This window comes from Helianthus annuus, chromosome 12 (assembly GCF_002127325.2).
Source record: "Helianthus annuus cultivar XRQ/B chromosome 12, HanXRQr2.0-SUNRISE, whole genome shotgun sequence".
In the NCBI taxonomy this organism is placed as follows: Eukaryota; Viridiplantae; Streptophyta; class Magnoliopsida; order Asterales; family Asteraceae; genus Helianthus; species Helianthus annuus.
The window spans coordinates 140,998,399-141,017,749 of record NC_035444.2 but is presented as its reverse complement, the minus strand read 5'-3'; the positions used below and the strand labels follow the sequence as shown (position 1 = coordinate 141,017,749).

The 19,351-nt window shown below is 42.3% G+C and overlaps 1 protein-coding gene across 1 annotated transcript; it reads left to right on the top strand.

Annotated features, from left to right (window-relative positions):
* Positions 1-602: 602 nt before the first annotated feature.
* Positions 603-18,837, top strand: LOC110893318. Its single transcript, XM_022140431.1, has 4 exons — positions 603-866; positions 969-1,725; positions 1,852-1,973; positions 18,757-18,837. The coding sequence occupies exons 1-4, from the start codon at positions 603-605 to the stop codon at positions 18,835-18,837; spliced, it is 1,224 nt and encodes a 407-aa protein (XP_021996123.1).
* The last annotated feature ends 514 nt before the right edge of the window (positions 18,838-19,351 follow it).

The following is a 19,351-nucleotide window of genomic DNA, read 5'->3' as shown; positions in this document are numbered from 1 at the left end:
TTATACACTCCATATAAATGTCAAAACTAACATCTTAAAACCTTAGGTGACAAGGGGCCTTTCCGGATGGCGGTCAAGTGAGTTTTTGAAGAACCGAACACTAATTTGCAAGCTTCCGCGTTAATATTACTATGTTTAGACAATGTTTGTGATGTAAACTGGTTTTATTAATCATGTTTTGAAATCTACAATCTAGTTGGTAAAGGGCTAGTATGTAATCGCCTTAAACTTTGATTTTGATCTTGTGATGTATGAACACACTTGTTTTATGAAAGAATCATGTTTATTATATTAAATTCATATGAAATTAGACGGTTGTTAGAAGTTGGTAATCAGAGCTCAAGGTTGTCAACAAAGTGTTCGGTTCAAGCTTGATCAATCATCCGGTAAGAATTAATTAATTATTTTAGTAGATCCTATCTGATGTAAGAAATGAGATGCGAATAAATGTGCATGGGAAGAGCGTGTTAACACACTCAAACCCAGAAAGTGCACCAATTGTGAACGGTTAAAGAAAGTTACGAACTTGGCTAAACCAAAGCAAATAAAGCTATGTTATAAATGAAATGTTTAATGATTAATGTAAACATTTCAGTTTCAAGATGACGGAAAGAAACGATGATGATCCGGTGCCGACAAGCACCGAACAAATGAAAGAGATAAGTGCCGAAGAAGTGGGGAAGGCAATTGAAGGTAGTCTATCCGGGTTTATAGACAAAATACAAAACACGGTGTTGTCACTAGTCGAAGAACGAGTCAAAAGGTTGGAAGATAGTGTCAACCTTATGAAAGAGAAATCGGGAGAACGCAAAGGATGTTCGTACAAAGAATTCATGGCGTGTAAACCGCCAATCTACAACGGGGAGGTCGACCCGATAATATGCCAGAGATGGTTAAGCGATGTTGAAGGAGTGTTTGAAAGGACTCATTGTGACATAAATGACTTTGTTGCTTACGGAACGGGTTAGTTGAGGGGTCAAGCCAAAGATTGGTGGGATAATAAAAAGAAGGAAACAGGAGCCGAAGCGGCGAGGGTTATGACTTGGGATGAGTTTAAGATGCCGTTCCTTAAACACCATAGTCCCAAAGCGGTTATTAACAGGAGCAAGGAAGAATTCATCCAGCTAAGACAAAAGGGTGAAACAATCGATAAGATCACGGGTATCTTTATAGATAAGCTGAGATTCTGTGACGAGTTGGTCACCACGGAAGAGCAGAAGATATACTACTATTACAACATGCTGAGTGTTGAATACCGGGAGTTCATGACTCCCTCAAAGTATGAAACCCTCACGGAAATTATCAACACCGCCCTGGAGCGGGAAATTGAGTTGAAGAAACAAATTGAGAGGGGCGAGCGAAGGGCACAAGATGTGAATCCAAGACCAACAAAGAAAGCTCGAATTGTTGAATCGGGAAAGAAGGCGGATGTGAAAGGCGGGTTGCCGAGTTGCAAGGTGTGTGGAAAGGGGCACAAGGGTGAGTGCCGCTTCAAAGACAAGTCGTGTCCTATATGTGGGAAGACGGGACACACCGCATCATTATGTCCGGGAAAGGTTTCCGTTTGCTATAAATGTTATCAGCCCGGCCACAAAAAGTCTGAATGCCCAGACTTAGTTGGAAAGAAAGACGCTAAAGAATCTCCAACAGAAGCTCTGAAGGCGAAGGCTAGGTCCTTCCAACTTACAGCGGCTGAAGTGAAAACAAAACCCGTTGTGGTCTCAGGTATATTCGCAATAAACTCAATTCCTGCACGTGTATTATTTGATACGGGTGCGAATAAATCCTTCATTTCACATGGATTTATTCGACATCCTTCATTTGTATTGACGAAATTATCTGTGCCCTTAGAAGTTGAAATATGGGACAACAAAAGTTTTATAGTTTGTGATGTTTGTCGAGGCTGCAAATTAAGCATCGATGATGAGGAATACTTGATAGATCTAATCCCTATGTCGATGGGGGAGTTTCAAGTAGTTGTTGGGATGGATTGGCTATCTCAGCACCACGCAAAGGTCGTGTGTTTTCGTAAGGAGATAAAGTTAACATCTCCGAGCGGAAAACACGTCACCATCTATGGAGAAAAAGGAGGTAACCCTATTGTCCCACCCCAACCGATGGCGGAAACACAGGGGCGCGACACTGAGCGAAACAGATTGTTCAAGAGAAATTCCATAACAACTAATTTACCAGATAGTTTAAATATCACGTCCCATACCGTAACCCATCAAGTGACAAAGTTATTACAGACTTTGACATCTAAAAAACAATAACATGTTCCGACAACTCAGATTTTAATAAGTACAGACAACTATTTGTTGGCCTCTAGGACCTTATTCTAGCCTCGCTTTCCTAGCAGATAAGCATCCTAAACAACTGTCACATACGTTAAAATTAAGTCAATACACATAGTGTAAAGGTGGGTATACAAGTTTGATAATAGCATATAGAGTTCGAAATAGTTTACGCATAACCAGCACGTACACAGAGGAAAACAAAGCATGTTAGTTATTGACATGAACCTATCGATACCAATGACTGCGGGTTGACTGCCCAAGGCAGTTCGTAATACATGATCACCACTGTAATCCATGCAAATAATTCTCCTTAACAACCCCCGTGTGAACGGGTGCTGAGTCCAAACTATAGTACTATCGTCGTTAAGGCAGGTAGACAACATTCCATGTGTAAACATAACAAACAAGCATTCATTAAATCACGTATAACATGCGGTAACGGTTAGCGTTTAAAAGTATTGTGTAGTGTGTTTGATTGTGATTTAGATTAAGTAACGTATGTAACACCCAAAAGTGCGTAAATCAAAAAGGGATCGAGTATACTCACAGCGGTTGATGGATTGAAGGGAGCGCTTGAGAGTAGGGTTAGCCTGATCAGGACGATTGCATAGTGATAAGAGACGCGTAAAACGATGTAAGTGTTTGTGGGTCAGATAGCTGTTTGGTCGGATGGTAATCCGGTCGGACAACCGATCGTGCAGTGACAATCCGGTCGGACAGTGATCCGATCGGATGGTAGTCCGGTCGGATGACTGTTCAAGTGGATTGTTTCTTCCTTTGAGAAAGATGTGTTCGTGTATGATGGCTTGACTTTTGAAGTTTTTGTTGTAGCATTTGAAAACATTGAAGTATCTTTACCCTTCAGGTCGGTCGATCGGACAGCAATCCGTCAGGCTGACACTTCAGTGAGAACAAGGTCACAGCAGGTTGTCACTCGATCGGACAACAGTCCGGTCGGGTGGCATCCTTAGTGCATTGAACAAGTTTGAAAATCGTTTAATTGTTAAAGTCAAGTATCTCATGATCCGAAGAGTAATCCGGTCGAATGGTGGTCCGGTCGGATAGCAATTCGTTCAATACTCAAATTCAGATAAAATTTATTAAGTGTGGGACCTAAAGTGTCAGCCGTTCGGATGGCCATTCGCTCGGATGGCTGTCCATTCGGACAGTAGTCCGGTCGGATAGCACTCCGTGCTGGTCGTTCTGTTCGTATTTCACTTAGCCGTTTTGATTGCTTGACGTTTTATCGAGACGCTTTGACAACATGGTAACCAACAGAACCCCATCTCGACCCCGGTAACCTGACCAAACAGGAATCACCCAAGTTCCACCAGTTAACCGGTTCAAGACGGTCATTCTTGATTAACCCGAAATCGGTGGTCTCATGGATAGAATCCAGATCTTGAGCCAACACATCACTAAGAACAAGTAGAGGTTAGAACGAGATCCGATTCTATCGGTTTTGAGTGCCTTGAGTGTAAAAGAGTTGAAAGAAAGTTAGAAACCATCTTTCAATCCTTTTTCACCATGAATATGTTCAGATCTATGCAAGATCTTTGTTTGTTTGTGTGGAAATCGACTAGATCTAAGTTGTTCTTGGTGGATTGAAGCTAAAACATGAAGTTCCCAAGAACACCATGATGACATCATCCTAGAACACCTCAAATCTAGTGATTTCACGGTTAAAAGTTAAGATTTAAAAGATAGAAAGGTGTAGGAGTGCGTGTAGGTTAAGGAAGTAAGATTTAGGACGAGATCTTACCGGATTTGAGAGAAATCGAAGAAAAGGTGAGGAGCACGGGTTGTTTGGTCAGAGAATTTCCAAAAGTAGAAAGGATGAAAGTGACATGGGTATTTATAGGATTCCAAAAGAGGAAAGGGATGGGTCGGTCGGATGACATCTCACCCGGGTGGCGTTCCGGTCGGATGGCATCTCGACCGGATGGCAATCCGGCCGGCTGGCATCTGGTTCGAGTATGCGGCGCGACGATTTTTGATATTTAGATTTCGAGCGATGTGAATACGATAGAGTTTCCTATTCAAATTACTTTTAATCCCAACTATTCATATCGTGCGCTGTCTCTTCTCCACTAATTATCATAATTTGATTTCGATTGTGTTCGATTGCGTTTCGATCGCGATTTGATTGCGTTTCGATTGATTACCACACATAACATAAATAAACATGCACAAGTAACACATAAAGCACACATACACGTATAACAGTAACCAATATGCGTATTTCGAGTTGCGAGCGCGATTGCGATAAGCGATAAAGCGATTAGCCATGCGATAATTAGCGATAAATATAGCAAATAAACTTCGATTATTAATAGATACTCCACATAATACAACTAACGTAAGCGGTAAATTAGACTACTTTAAGTCAAAGAAGTCAAAACAGGATTAGAGCAAGGAGTGACAGATTGCAATTAGCGATCTTTTCTTCCTTTGCCTTCAATCATGACTTTGACTTTGACTTTCGAAACACGGGGTGTTACAGCCTCCCCTTGTTTAGGGAATTCCATCCCGAAATTAGGTCGAAGCCGTGACGAACAACTGCGGGTACTTCGCCTTCATGTCGCTTTCGAGTTCCCAAGTGAACTCTGCGCCTCGTTTGCCTTCCCATCGGACTTTCACAATAGGAATGCGCGAGCGTCTGAGCTGCTTGGTTTGGCGATCCATGATTTTGACAGGCTTCTCCATGAAGTGTAGTGTTTCATTTAATTGGAGGTCGTCGAGAGGTACAATTAAATCATGCTCAGCTAGGCACTTTTGGAGGTTTGACACATGAAAAGTCGGGTGGACATTACTAAGTTCCTCCGGTAGTTCGAGTCTGTAGGCGACTTTTCCGATCCTTTCCAAAATCTTAAAAGGTCCAACATATCGAGGCGCTAGTTTCCCTTTCTTGCCGAATCTGACCACACCCTTCCAAGGTGATACCTTTAGGAGTACGTAGTCGCCAACGTCAAATTCAAGGGGCTTGCGTCGTCTATCGGCGTAACTTTTCTGTCTACTTCGAGCTTTCAACAAATTGTTTCGAATTTGGAGGACTTTGTCAGTCGTTTCTTGTAATAGCTCAGGACCGGTTAATTGCGAGTGACCGATCTCGTGCCATACAATAGGCGATCGACATCTTCTTCCGTATAAAGCCTCGAATGGTGCCATTTGTATACTGGTATGATAACTGTTGTTATACGGGAATTCGACTAACGACAGGTATTTATCCCAATTACCACCGAAATCTATGACACATGAATGGAGCATGTCTTCAAGAGTACGGATCGTTCTTTCTGTCTGACCGTCGGTTTGAGGATGGAATGCGGTACTTAGGTTAAGCGTAGTACCAAGAGCCGCTTGAAACATTTCCCACAATCATGAGGTAAATCGAGCATCACGGTCAGAGATGATGTCGCGAGGCATACCATGATTAAAAATGATCTCATCGGTGTAGATTCGGGCTAATCGTTCTACCTTGTAGTCTTCTCGTATTGGCAAAAAGTGGGCTGATTTGGTCAAACGGTCAACAACAACCCAGATGCTGTCGTGACCTGATGACGTGTGTAGAAGCTTAGTTATGAAATCCATAGCTATACTCTCCCACTTCCACAGAGGGATCGGCGGTTGTTCGAGTAAGCCAAAGGGTCTTTGATGTTCAGCCTTGACCCTTGCACAAGTCAGGCATTTTCCGACGTAGAGAGCAATATCCCTTTTCATGCCCGGCCAACAGTACTTGTAGCGAAGATCCTGGTACATTTTATTGGCACCGGGATGAATAGAATATCGGGATTTGTGGGCTTCGTCCATTAAGATCTTTCACAATTCGGTCCGCTTAGGGATCCAGATTCGGTCCAGAAAATGGAAGATCCCATTCGATTTACTTACAAGCTGAGCTCCATTGTGATAGATTCTTTCCTTCTTCAAAGTGCGTTCATTGAAACAGGCATGCTGGGCTTCGCGGATGAGTTTTTCGAGATCGTGTTGGGCTTCGCGGATGAGGGTTTTGAGATCGTGTTGGGCTTGGGTATTACGAATGCTGAGCAAATAAATCCGTCTGTTGAGAGCGTCGGCTACGACATTTGCCTTGCCTGGGTGGTAACGAATCTCACAGTCGTAATCGTTGAGAAGTTCTACCCATCAGTGTTGACACATATTAAGTTCTTTCTGATCAAAGATTTGTTGTAGAATCCTGTGATCAGTGAAGATCGTACACTTGCTACCATACAGGTAGTGTCGCCAAATCTTTAACGCAAAAACAACCGTGCCTAGCTCGAGGTCATGGGTTGTATAGTCCTTCTCGTGGATTTTGAGCTGACGAGATGCGTAAGCTATAACCTTGTCTCGTTGCATAAGAACACAACCAAGACCCAGGTTGGAAGCATCACAATAGACAATGAAGTCGTCGTTTCCATCGAGCAATGTGAGAACAGGAGCATTGCAAAGCATGTGCTTGAGGTTTTGGAAAGCAGACTCTTGTTCGGTTCCCCAAACAAAAGGTTTGTCTTTATGCGTAAGAGCGGTAAGCGGTACAGCGATTTTAGATAATCCTTCAATAAATCGTCGATAATAGCCCGCTAGTCCGAGAAAAGAACGGACCTCAGACGGGTTCTTTGGCGTAATCCAGCTCTTGACTACATCAATCTTCGCGTGGTCGACATGAATACCTTGACTATTGACAATGTGACCCAGAAACTGAACCTCCTCTAGCCAGAATTCACACTTGGAGAACTTGGCATAGAGTTGATTCCCCTAGAGTAGCTCGAGAACCAAACGTAGATGTTGCGCGTGTTCGGCTTTCGATTTGGAATAGATCAAGACATCGTCGATGAACACGATGACGAAACGGTCTAGAAATGGCTTACACACACGATTCATCAGATCCATGAAAACTGGGGGTGCGTTGGTTAAACCAAAAGGCATAACAACGAACTCATAATGGCCGTAACGAGTGCGAAAAGCGGTTTTGGGTATATCTTCCTCCTGAATGCGTAGTTGATGATAGCCTGAGCGTAAATCGATCTTCGAGAAACGCGTAGCACCTTGCAGTTGGTCAAACAAATCATCGATGTGGGGCAGGGGATAGCGGTTCTTGATAGTTAACTTATTCAACTCCCGATAGTCGATGCACATCCTGAACGACCCATCCTTCTTTTTAACGAAAAGGACAGGCGCGCCCCAAGGAGAGGTGCTCGGGCGAATAAAGCCTTTCTCAAGTAACTCCTGGAGTTGGTTTGAGAGTTCACGCATTTCAGACGGTGCGAGTCAGTATGGAGCTTTGGCAACAGGGTTGGCTCCAGGAATAAGGTCGATACGAAAGTCGATATCACGACTTGGCGGAAGTCCAGGAGGATCATCAGGGAACACCTGAGAAAATTCACGGACTACAGGAACGTCTTTAACTTTGGTCTTTCCTTTCTTTTCCTTCTCCGCTACTACAATGTTAGCCAGGAAAGCTCTGTATTCCTTGCGTAGATACTTGCTAGCTTGGACACACGACATGAGCTTGAGACCTTTCGAAGCAGTTTCACCATAGACACACAATAAATCACCATTCGCTAGCGAGAATCAAATCATCTTATCGAAACACACAACTTCAGCATGGTTTTCGCGAAGGAAGACCATGCCTACTATGACGTCAAAACTTCCGATTTGCATCGGAATAAGGTCGATTGGGAAGATGTGATTGTTGAGCTCAAGAGTACAATCACGAAGAACAAAACTAACGACGACAGTTCTTCCGGTAGCGACTTCAACATCAAATGTCGAGGAGAGTTGGGAGCGCTTACGACTAAGGAGCTTCTCGAATTCAAGCGATATAAAGCAGTTATCGGCTCCAGTATCAAACAAACATGAAGCATAAATACCATTCACAAGGAACGTACCATTGACCACGTTGTTGTCAGCCTGGGCTTGGCGCACATTGATTTTGAAGGTTCTGGCGCGTGCGGCTTGTTGCTGCTGTTGAGGCTGCTGCTGCTGGTGTTGTTGCTGCTGCTGGGGCTCTTGTTTCACCACACTGTTCGGGCACATGTTCGCAAAGTGGTTGGGATCACCACATGCGAAGCAGACTCGGGCGTTGATTGCGGGTGCCTGAGCCGCGTGTTGGCCTTGCGGGGCTGGGAGCAGAGCTTAATGAGCAGTGGTTTGAACTGGGGCTTGACGAGAACCAGTACGGCAGTTAGCAGTAAAGTGACCGTACATATTGCAGTGAGCGCAGAAACGACATGCAAGACCCACCGGATGATGATATGAGCATGTCGGGCAAGCAGGGTGGGGGCCTGTGTATGCACGCTTTGCTGGCGGTGCATGAGTAACTGGTGCTGGTCGGTGATGAGACTGCTCTGAGCCGGTACGGCTTGAAGAGGTGCAGCAGTGGTGGTGATAGCACAGTTCTTGTTGTTGGAGATGCTGTTGTTGTTCTTCTTCCTGCGACGTGAGGACTTTGACGGTTGAGCAGTGGCGGTTTCGGCGGTTGGTGCGGTGGTAGCTTGATGCAGAGACTTTGAAGGCTTATCCCAAAAACCAGCTTTTACTCGCTTGTCGTTGATTTCAGCGGCAAGCAAGTAAGTTTCTTCGATTGATGCTGTTTTCGTGGCATGCACAAAATCCGCAACACAGTCGGGTAAAGCTCGGATGTACTTCTTGATTGCCATGTCTGGCATCTTGACTTGATCGGGGCAGATGATGCTGAGCTGCTTAAAGCGAGCAGTCAGGGCAGCGTTGTCACCTTCCTTCTGTTTGATATTCCAGAACTCGTCCTCCAGCTTTTGGCGTTCATGGGGAGGGCAGAACTCATCCATCATGATGGCTTTCAACTCTTCCCAAGTTAGCTCATAAGCTGCATCATTCCCTCGTTTGTTTCTCTCGGCCGTCCACCAGTCTAGAGCGCGGGACTGGAAGACGCCGGTAGCGTTTAGGGTACGGAGATTTTCAGGACATCCGCTCTGGCGGAGAGTGACTTCGATGGAATCGAACCATTGAAACATAGCTGTTGGGCCAACTTCTCCAATGAATTCCTTCGGACCGCATGCCTTGAATTGCTTGAAGCTGAAAGCAGTCTTGGGAGCAACTTTGGGAGCGTCAGTTCTAGACTCCTCGGACGATTTGCTCACGTTTTCATAAATTTCACTCACAGCCTTGGCGATTTGTTTAGCGAGGATGGCAGCAAGACGTTTGTCCCTCTTTTCTTGGTCAGTGAGTCGCGCGAATCGAGGTCCCGATGATGGTCCACTTGACATTGTCTGCAACAGACATCGTCATAGGTCTCAGACACATCATAATCGAATCTCACCTCACACGTCTACTTCTAACTAAAAAGCTTAGGAACACAATAAGACATGTATCACCTAAACACATAGGCATATAATCATAGATTCACATAGAGATACGTATGCACATAAACTCATAAGCACGTAGGGCACAGAAGCACAGAAGCACATACGCATGTAATCACAGAGTTCTCCTAGAAGCACACAGAGTATTCTAACTACCTCTATTATTCAAAGTCCTTGTTTGTTCGAGAATAACGATTGAGATTCACATAGCGTATAGTATAGCATAAGCGATCATCGATTTGAGATGGATGTGTAGTGTAGTCTGTGCGTGTCGATCGGAGTGAAAGCAAAAATCGAATAATTCTCCAAAATTTAAACACATAAGCAGGTAACTACATACAAACACATAAAATCGATGAATTATCAGAGTCAGCAGTTGCGGGCTCAGAATCGAAACACATAAAAATCGAGAAATGGATTGTCTGCGGCTAGATAGACATCGACTAACCAAAGTGATTCGACTATTCTCAAGGATGTACCATAAGTCCTTGTTGACCTAATAGACTGTGCTCTATCACCGTCATGCGGTGAATGGCGCTCATCCTTTCGGTTGTTTTAAGCACTCGAGTCCTTGGAATCCATCAAAACTTTGGTGGGAGTTTTGTAAAGCTAAATTGAGCGGAATAGGTCGTTAAGGTTCGGGTTTCACCCCTGGCTTAACAACCTGGTTTCTGATTTTGGTTAAAAATAGCGACGAAAATCCGCGTTAAAGTATGGATTTCACTCCTGATTCAACGCGAATTCTCGCGTTTTATAGATAAATACAGATCAATAAGCAATTTAATCGAGAGTTTGTGGTTTTCACACCTAATCTCGATCAAATTACTCGTTTGGTTTTGAATAATTGTGCAGTGATAGTGTAGTGTAAGCGAGAATGGCGAGATATAGCACATAAGCTCGTACCAAACCTTTAAGGGTTTGTACAAGTCGGTCTGTTGCTTCCTAACTATAGACTAGGTCTCTAAGACATCGGCCCGGACTAGGTCGAGTCTTGCCTAATTCCCTATAGTTATGGCTCTGATACCAATTTGTCACACCCCAACCGATGGCGGAAACACCAGGGCGCGACACTGAGCGAAACAGATTGTTCAAGAGAAATTCCATAACAACTAATTTACCAGATAGTTTAAATATCACGTCCCATACCGTAACCCATCAAGTAACAAAGTTATTACAGACTTCGACATCTCAAAAACAATAACATGTTCCGACAACTCAGATTTTAATAAGTACAGACAACTATTTGTTGGCCTCTAGGACCTTATTCTAGCCTCGCTTTCCTAGCAGATAAGCATCCTAAACACCTGTCACATACTTTAAAATAAAGTCAATACACATAGTGTAAATGCGAGTATACAAGTTTGATAATAGCTTATAGAGTTCGAAATAGTTTACGCATAACCAGCACGTACACAGAGGAAAACGAAGCATGTTAGTTATCGACATGAACCTATCGATACCAATGACTGCGAGTTGACTGCCCAAGGCAGTTCGTAATACATGATCACCACTGTAATCCACACAAATAATTGTCCTTAACAACCCCCGTGTGAACGGGTGCTGAGTCCAAACTATAGTATTATTGTCGTTAAGGCAGGTAGACAGCATTCCATGTGTAAACATAATAAACAAGCATTCATTAAGTCACGTATAACATGCGGTAACGGTTAGCGTTTAAGTGTTAAAGTCAAGTATCTCATGATCCGAAGAGTAATCCGGTCGAATGGTGGTTCGGTCGGATAGCAATTCGTTCAATACTCAACTTCAGATAAAATTTGTTAAGTATGGGACCTAAAGTGTCAGCCGTTCGGATGGCCAGTCGCTCGGATGGCTGTCCGTTCGGACAGTAGTCCGGTCGGATAGCACTCCATGCTGGTCGTTCCGTTCGTCTTTCACTTGGTCGTTTTGATTGCTTGAAGTTTTATCGAGACGCTTTGACAACGTGGTAACCAACAGAACCCCATCTTGACCCCGGTAACCTGACCGAACAGGAATCACCCAAGTTCCACCAGTTAACCGGTTCAAGACGGCCGTTCTTGATTAACCCGAAATCGGTGGTCTCGTGGATAGAATCCAGATCTTGAGCCAACACATCAATAAGAACAAGTAGAGGTTTGAACGAGATCCGATTCTATCGGTTTTGACTGCCTTGAGTGTAAAAGAGTTGAAAGAAAGTTAGAAACCATCTTTCAATCCTTTTTCACGATGAATATGTTTAGATCTATGCAAGATCTTCGTTTGTTTGTGTGGAAATCGAGTAGATCTAAGTTGTTCTTGGTGGATTGAAGCCAAAACATGAAGTTCCCAAGAACACCATGATGACATCATCCTAGAACACCTCAAATCTAGTGATTCGACGGTTAAAAGTTAAGATTTAAAAGACAGAAAGGTGTAGGAGTGCGTGTAGGTTAAGGAAGTACAAGATTTAGGATGAGATCTTACCGGATTTAAGAGAAATCGAAGAAAAGGTGAGGAGCACGGGTTGTTCGGTCAGAGAGTTTCCAAAAGTAGAAAGGATGAAAGTGGCATGGGTATTTATAGGATTCCAAAAGAGGAAAGGGATGGGTCGGTCGGATGACATCTCACCCGGGTGGCGTTCCGGTCGGATGGCATCTCGACCGGATGGCAGCCCGGTCGGATGGCAATCCGGCCGGCTGGCTTCTGGTTCGAGTATGCGGTGCGACGATTTTTGATATTTTGATTTCAATTTTGAGCGACGCGAATACGATAGAGTTTCCTATTCAAATTACTTTTAATCCCAACTATTCATATCGCACGCTGTCTCTTCTCCACTAATTATCATAATTCGACTTCGATTGCGATTTGATTGCGTTTCGATTGATTACCACACATAACATAAATAAACATGCACAAGTAACACATAAAGCACACACACACGTATAACAGTAACCAATAGGCATATTTCGAGTTGCGAGCGCGATTGCGATAAGCGATAAAGCGATTAGCCATGCGATAATTAGCTATAAATATAGCAAATAAACTTCGATTATTAATAGATACTCCACATAATACAACTAACATAAACGGTAAATTAGACTACTTTAAGTCAAAGAAGTCAAAATAGGATTAGAGCAAGGAGTGACAGATTGCAATTAGCGATCTTTTCTTCCTTTGCCTTCAATCTTGACTTTGACTTTGACTTTCGAAACACGGGGTGTTACACCTATAATATGCTTGATGTTGAAAGCTTACAAGCTCATGAAGGTGGATGTAAGGCGTTTATGATATATGCGAATGAGCCCGAGAAAGAGTCACCGAAGATAGGAGACGTACCGGTGGTACGTGATTTCGAAGATGTGTTTCCGGAAGATCTACCGGGGATACTGCCCAAGCGGGAGGTAGAGTTCGGAATCGAATTGGTTCCGGGCACGAAACCCGTAGCAAAAGCACCATACCGACTTGCACCATCGGAACTACAAGAATTAATGTCGCATATTCAAGACTTGCTGGATAAAGGATTCATAAGGCCGAGTGTGTCTCCTTGGGGCGCACCCGTGCTATTCGTGAAAAAGAAAGACGGAAGCATGCGTATGTGTATCGATTACCGAGAGTTAAATAAACTCATGGTAAAGAATCGATACCCGCTTCTGAGAATAGACGATCTATTCGACCAATTACAAGGTGCGAACTAGTTTTCAAAGATTGACCTTAGATCGGGGTATCACCAACTAAGGGTCAAGGAGGAGGATCTACCGAAGACGGCTTTCCGCACGAGATACGGACATTATGAGTTCCTCGTGATGTCATTCGGGCTGAGAAATGCACCCGCGGCTTTCATGGATCTCATGAACCGGGTTTGCAAGCCGATGTTGGATAAATCGGTAATCGTGTTTATTGACGATATTCTGGTATACTCAAAAAGTGAAGCTGAACATGCGCATCACTTACAAGAGGTGTTAGAGACACTCAGACGAGAAAGACTGTATGTGAAGTTTTCAAAGTGCGCCTTTTGGTTACGAGAGGTGCAATTCCTCGGCCACATCATAAGTGCCAACGGAATACTAGTAGACCCGTCGAAGATTGAGGCCGTGTCGAGGTGGAATCCCCCAAAGAACCCCTCGAAAATTAGAAGTTTCTTAGGGCTCGCGGGATATTACAGGAGATTTATTCAAGACTTCTCCATGATTGCATCACCGTTAACTAAGTTAACCCGGAAGGAAGAAAAGTTTAATTGGGGTGTCGAACAAGAAAGAGCGTTTCAAACGCTAAAAGAGAAGTTAACTCAAGCTCCGGTATTAACATTGCCGGACAGGGTCGAAGACTTGGTGGTTTATTCGGATGCCTCGCTATCGGGACTCGGATGCGTTTTGATGCAACGAGACAAAGTTATTGTTGGTGCATACATCTGTCGACTTCGTCTTGTATCGAGTCTTAGATTAGATTGTATAGTTCAAGGCTCGTATTTCGAGAAAATAGGAAAGTTTGTAAGTTTAACAAGCTGATTTCGCTCCAAAGGTTGATTTCGCTCCAAATGGTTTAGTCACATTTTCGAGCGGAATCACAATGTTCTGATTCCGCTCCAATTGACACTTGGACGTTTCGGGCGGAATCAGGACCCTATAAATAGGTCACCTGGAGCGAAATCAGTAACGAAGTTCATGTTTTCCATGCCGAAGTGCCGCTGGTGTGAGATTTGATTGTAAACAGCGTCAGATTAATACAATTAGTGATTTAAGTGAATTGCAAGCTGTTTCTACCTTTGTTTCTTGTTTTCCGCACCTGAAACAGAGTAAAACTCCTCTGAACGACTCATTCGGGTCAATCGCACGATCCTACAATTGGTATCAGAGCTCAGGAGGAGGAGTTCTGCAGAGATTAGCTGGATTTCATCGAAATTTCTTACTTCTACACCTTCTTTCTTCATCAGAACGAGATTTAACGGACAAAATCGGACAAATCTTTCAAAGACTGTGTAAAAAGACATATAGACAAACCCTTGAAAGTTTCACATTAAAATTCGGACTAAAAATGGACCAAAATGGACCCGAACTGATTCCGCTCGAATGGACCATTTCTGATTCCGCTCGAACAAGTGTGATTTCGCTCCAAATTATTGTCTGATTCCGCTCCAGGATATCATTTCTGTGATTCCACTCCAAATTAGAGATTGATTCCGCTCTAGAGATTGTTTTGATTTCGCTCCAGAGTATCTAACTTCTGATTCCGCTCCAGTGAACATTGTGATTTCGCTCCAAACTACCTTCAGTTATATCGCTCGAGAAGAGTAAATTGTGATTTCGCTCTAATTTGTTATCTGGTTAATTCCGCTCCAAAAGGGTTGTTTGCTATTTCGCTCCAAAAATATACTTTGCTATTCCGCTCCAAAGTAACAGTTTTTGAAAAACGTGATACGTAATCATGAGTGAAGAATTCTACAACGCGTTCGCTTCATCCCCAACTACTCCGGCTTCCATTGCTCAGAACATGAACTTGGAAAACGAGATCAGAACGTTACAAAAGCCACCGAAACTGATGAGTATCAAAGAGTACTACGGGTGGAAAGACAGATCCGAAAACTGGGTTCAGGCAAACCATCTTAGGTCATGGGAGTGTATTTTGAAGAAATATGTGTTGCCACGTACTGAGTTGCAAGTTGTGAAAACAATTTCTGAATTCAATGACAAAGAGCGTGATATGTACAAAGCTGAAAAGATGATGATCAGTCTGCTTCAGCAAGCCATCAAAGAAGATATCTTCATATTGCTTCAGCATGACAAAACTTCAAAATCGATTTGGGATGCACTTAAAGTCAAGTTTGAGGGTAGTGAGAACATTATTAAGAGCAAGAAAGCGTTGCTCAAGAAAGAGTTTGATCTGTTCAGTAGTTTATCGGGAGAAGATACGAAGAAGCTGATTGAACGATACTGCCACTTGGTGCGATCCATGTCAATGCTAAGTATAACAAAAGAGCCTGAAGAGTGGGTAGACAAGTTAGCTGATGCGTTACCGCAGATTGAATGGGGAACTTACTTGATGATTCTAAAAAATACCGGGGTTTATGATGGGTTAACGATTTCTCAGTTTATTGAAAAGATTGAAAGTCAGGATCTGGAACAGCAAAAGATCGCAAGGATGAACAGTCCAAGTGGTCAACAGGATGTAAAGATGTACTACAAAGGTAGTGTTCCGGAAGCTGAGAAAAGTCCAAAAATACAGACTGCATTTAGTTCTGGGGATTCAACGGAAAAGGTTAATCAGAGTTCAAACAAAAGCAGTGAATTCTCTTCATATCCGAGTGTTAATCCCAAGAGTTGATTCAACGGAAAAGGTTGATCAGAGTTCAAACAAAAGCAGTGAATTCTCTTCATATCCGAGTATTAATCCCAAGAGTTCATCAGAAAGTTCTCAGAATCAAAGCTCAAAAACAGGAAATGGTTGTGTGATTCAATGCAACATCACTCTAAATCTTCCTGATGGTCAAAGTTTTTCGGAAGAAGTCACGAAAGATCACATGGCATTACTTGGTTCTGTGCTTCTCTCGTATGAAGGTCTAGTTGCAGGACGGATCGGGAATCCTATGCTCACAAAGGAGGATTACGATCAGATAGACGCCGAAGAGATGGAACTAATGGATATCAAATGGTGTCTAGCCAGTGTTCTTAGACGAGCTGAAAAATTCAAGCTTATTACTAGGAGAAATGACTTTCTTGATGCACATGTTTCTACTTTAGGTTTTGATAAATCTAAAGTTACTTTTTTTTGATGCAGGGAGAAAGGTCATTTCAAGAGGGAGTGCAAGAACAAGGAAGCTAGTGGAGCTCAGGATCCGTTCGGAAAAGACGATTACTACCGGAAAGCCATTTATCAGCAAGTTGGTCAACAACAACAACAAGAACCACAGGTGGCTCATGGTAGAAGAATCGATGATTCAAAGAGAGCATGTTTGGTGGATTTTAACTGGAACGACTACATATCACCAGAAAGCAAAGTCTGTTTAGTCAATCAGGATGATGAAAGATTACCTGAAGGCTTCAGCTGGGATATGTTTTGTAACACCCCAAATTTCGTAAGATATATTACAATGTTTTAATCGCAATATTTGAGGAAAAGAAATGATAAACATAGATTTCTACCATTATTAAAGTTTTATAAACTATGGAAAGTTTAAAGCATATATGCACATGAAGTTAACCAAGTTAGTATGCAAAATGAAATAAATGCCATGTTTTGAAACATAGAGGGGTTAAAATGAAAAATGTTAGAAATAAAACACTTGACAAAAATTAGTCAGTGTTTGGTGGAGGGTGTGCGATCGAGAGAAAGGGCAGGGGAAGAACAAAACCCTAATCAGCCTAAATTCATCAAATTGAAAGGGGAATTGAGGGCTAATTGTATGCATGAACCAAGAATGTTGATCCCATAAGCGTTTCTAATATCAATGAATGAATAACATGGTTATCCTTTCGGACATAATTATAATAGTAGAGAAGTAATGTGTTATATACTAGGTGATCTACATGTCGTGTACGATGATGATTGAGTTGCGTGAATGTGGAACAAGGTAACTTTTAGTCTATGCCTTATGTATGTGGTATTTGGTTAATAAAAATGCAAGTAATGTATGAATGGAAGGAAATGAATGTTAGTATGAATGAGCATTTGTGCTAACCATAATGTGATTGTAATGACATGAAATGATAGGGATCACATTAGCATGGACTTAAGAACGGAATGCTAACGGGTCAAGAGGAGGCGAGGAAGCAAGCTTGAACACGAACGCTTAAGGTAAGTGATTTCCGCAATCACTTCTTAGTTGTTTAAGTAGAGTTATGTGCTAGTTAATTAAGTATGATAATTGAGTCAAATAATGGATGGGTTGTATGAAACCAATGATTTTCGCTAAGTAGATGTAACGGGTCAAAAATGAGGTCTTGATGATATAATGGAATGAAGAATAAGAAATGTCTACGGTATGATAACCGGGTAACGAGTAGGATGGTGCATAAGTACGCTAATGGGTAAGCAGAAGTACGGATAATGTAAAAGTATTATAGTTATAACGTTTAAGTAAGTTTTGGGTTAAAACGAATGAGTAGTTTGACGAAAACATGAACGGGTCGAATAAGTGAAAGCGGGTATATAAAGCCGAGAGCTTAAGTGAATATTTTCCTTAAACCGGATGTTGGATTTCAAGTTCATATGAAAGAATGTGAATTTACAAGCATGTAGGAAGAAACGGGAGGTTAAACGGGTAAACGGTTCAAAAGTTATGCGCGTTTTAGTGCGTACGAACGACGAAACGGAGCTGCAGAAAAATGCAAAATCTAGAGGGCGTCGCCGACGGGCATGGGGGCGTCGCCGACGGGCTCTGGAAAGTCAGTTTTTGGCTGACGGGCTATTTGACTGTCTACGGAAGTTTTGGGCTACGAGCACTTGCAAGGGCCGTCGCCGACGGCCTCCCCATGTTCAAAAACCAGAAAAATGTTATCTAAGTTGATTTGGGTATAGTAGGCTTCAGTCTATTATCCGTGGACCATGGCGGGCCTCCCAAACATGATTTTGATCGTTCCTTTGACGTTTATGGGCTAAAAATCTAAGTCTAAGTACCATGTAATTAATGTATGGATATATAAGAGGTATGTAAGATCTTGAACATGTACGTAAGAGTGTATGCACATATGTAGACGTGTATTTAAGTATATATGAAGGCACGTATGAGTGTATGCAAGTAAGTAGAGACGTAGTAATGAATGTACGTATATAGATGTGTATTTATGTATATGTGAAGATACGTATGTGCATATGTACGTATGTAGAGACGTAGTAATGTATGTGCGTATGTAGATGTATATTTTGGTATATATGAAGGTACGTATGAGCGTATGCATGTATGTAGAGATATAGGAAGGTATGTACGTATGTAGATGTGTATGTATGCATGTAAGAATGTATGTATGCATGATTTAGATATGCCGAGTAATACGTTATTAATAGTGTGCCTTGAGAATGAAAAGTAATGCAGGTACATTATTGAAGCCTCACCAGGATATGGATACGTAGATGAAATGCTTAAAGTTAGAAAGATAACGAAATGGGAAGTGTACGAGATTGAATCTTGTTTATGTATTGTGTACTAATGTTATGAATGTATGTGGTGAGTGCAGGTTGTACGAATCACGGGCGGTTATCACGAGGAATATAGATCAAATATCAAGTCACAAGATAGATTGTACGGGAATATTTGAGTATGTACTTTAGTAAGCAGGACTTATACTTTATTTTTGTAAAAGATACATATTAAAATGAACTTTCAAGTAGGTCAAGATGTTTGTAATGAAAGAAATTTATGGCACGAATTTCCGCTGCGACTTTTTGTCAAATACGTATTAGGGTCTAACAAGTTGGTATCAGAGCCCTGGTTTGAGAGAATCAAGTAGAAGGAGGTAAATACTTGAACTCAAACCGGTGTGCTCTCGTGACCAAGAACCCGTACAATCTAAGACTCGATCGAGGCCTAAAGGCAAAAGTGAGTGTAAGTATGTATTAGATTATGTATTTGAAGGAAACTAATAGTATGTTATGTGAAGGGTAAGCGCGATTGTTTGGAAGGGATGATCCGTGAATGCGGTCTAGGACCGGCCTCAAGGCAAGTAATGAGACGAATTGACTGTCACACCCTGACTTTTGCGGAAGCGTGATTATTGGTGTGACTTCTTAATACCATTGCATATGATCATAAAAACACTATATGATAAAACT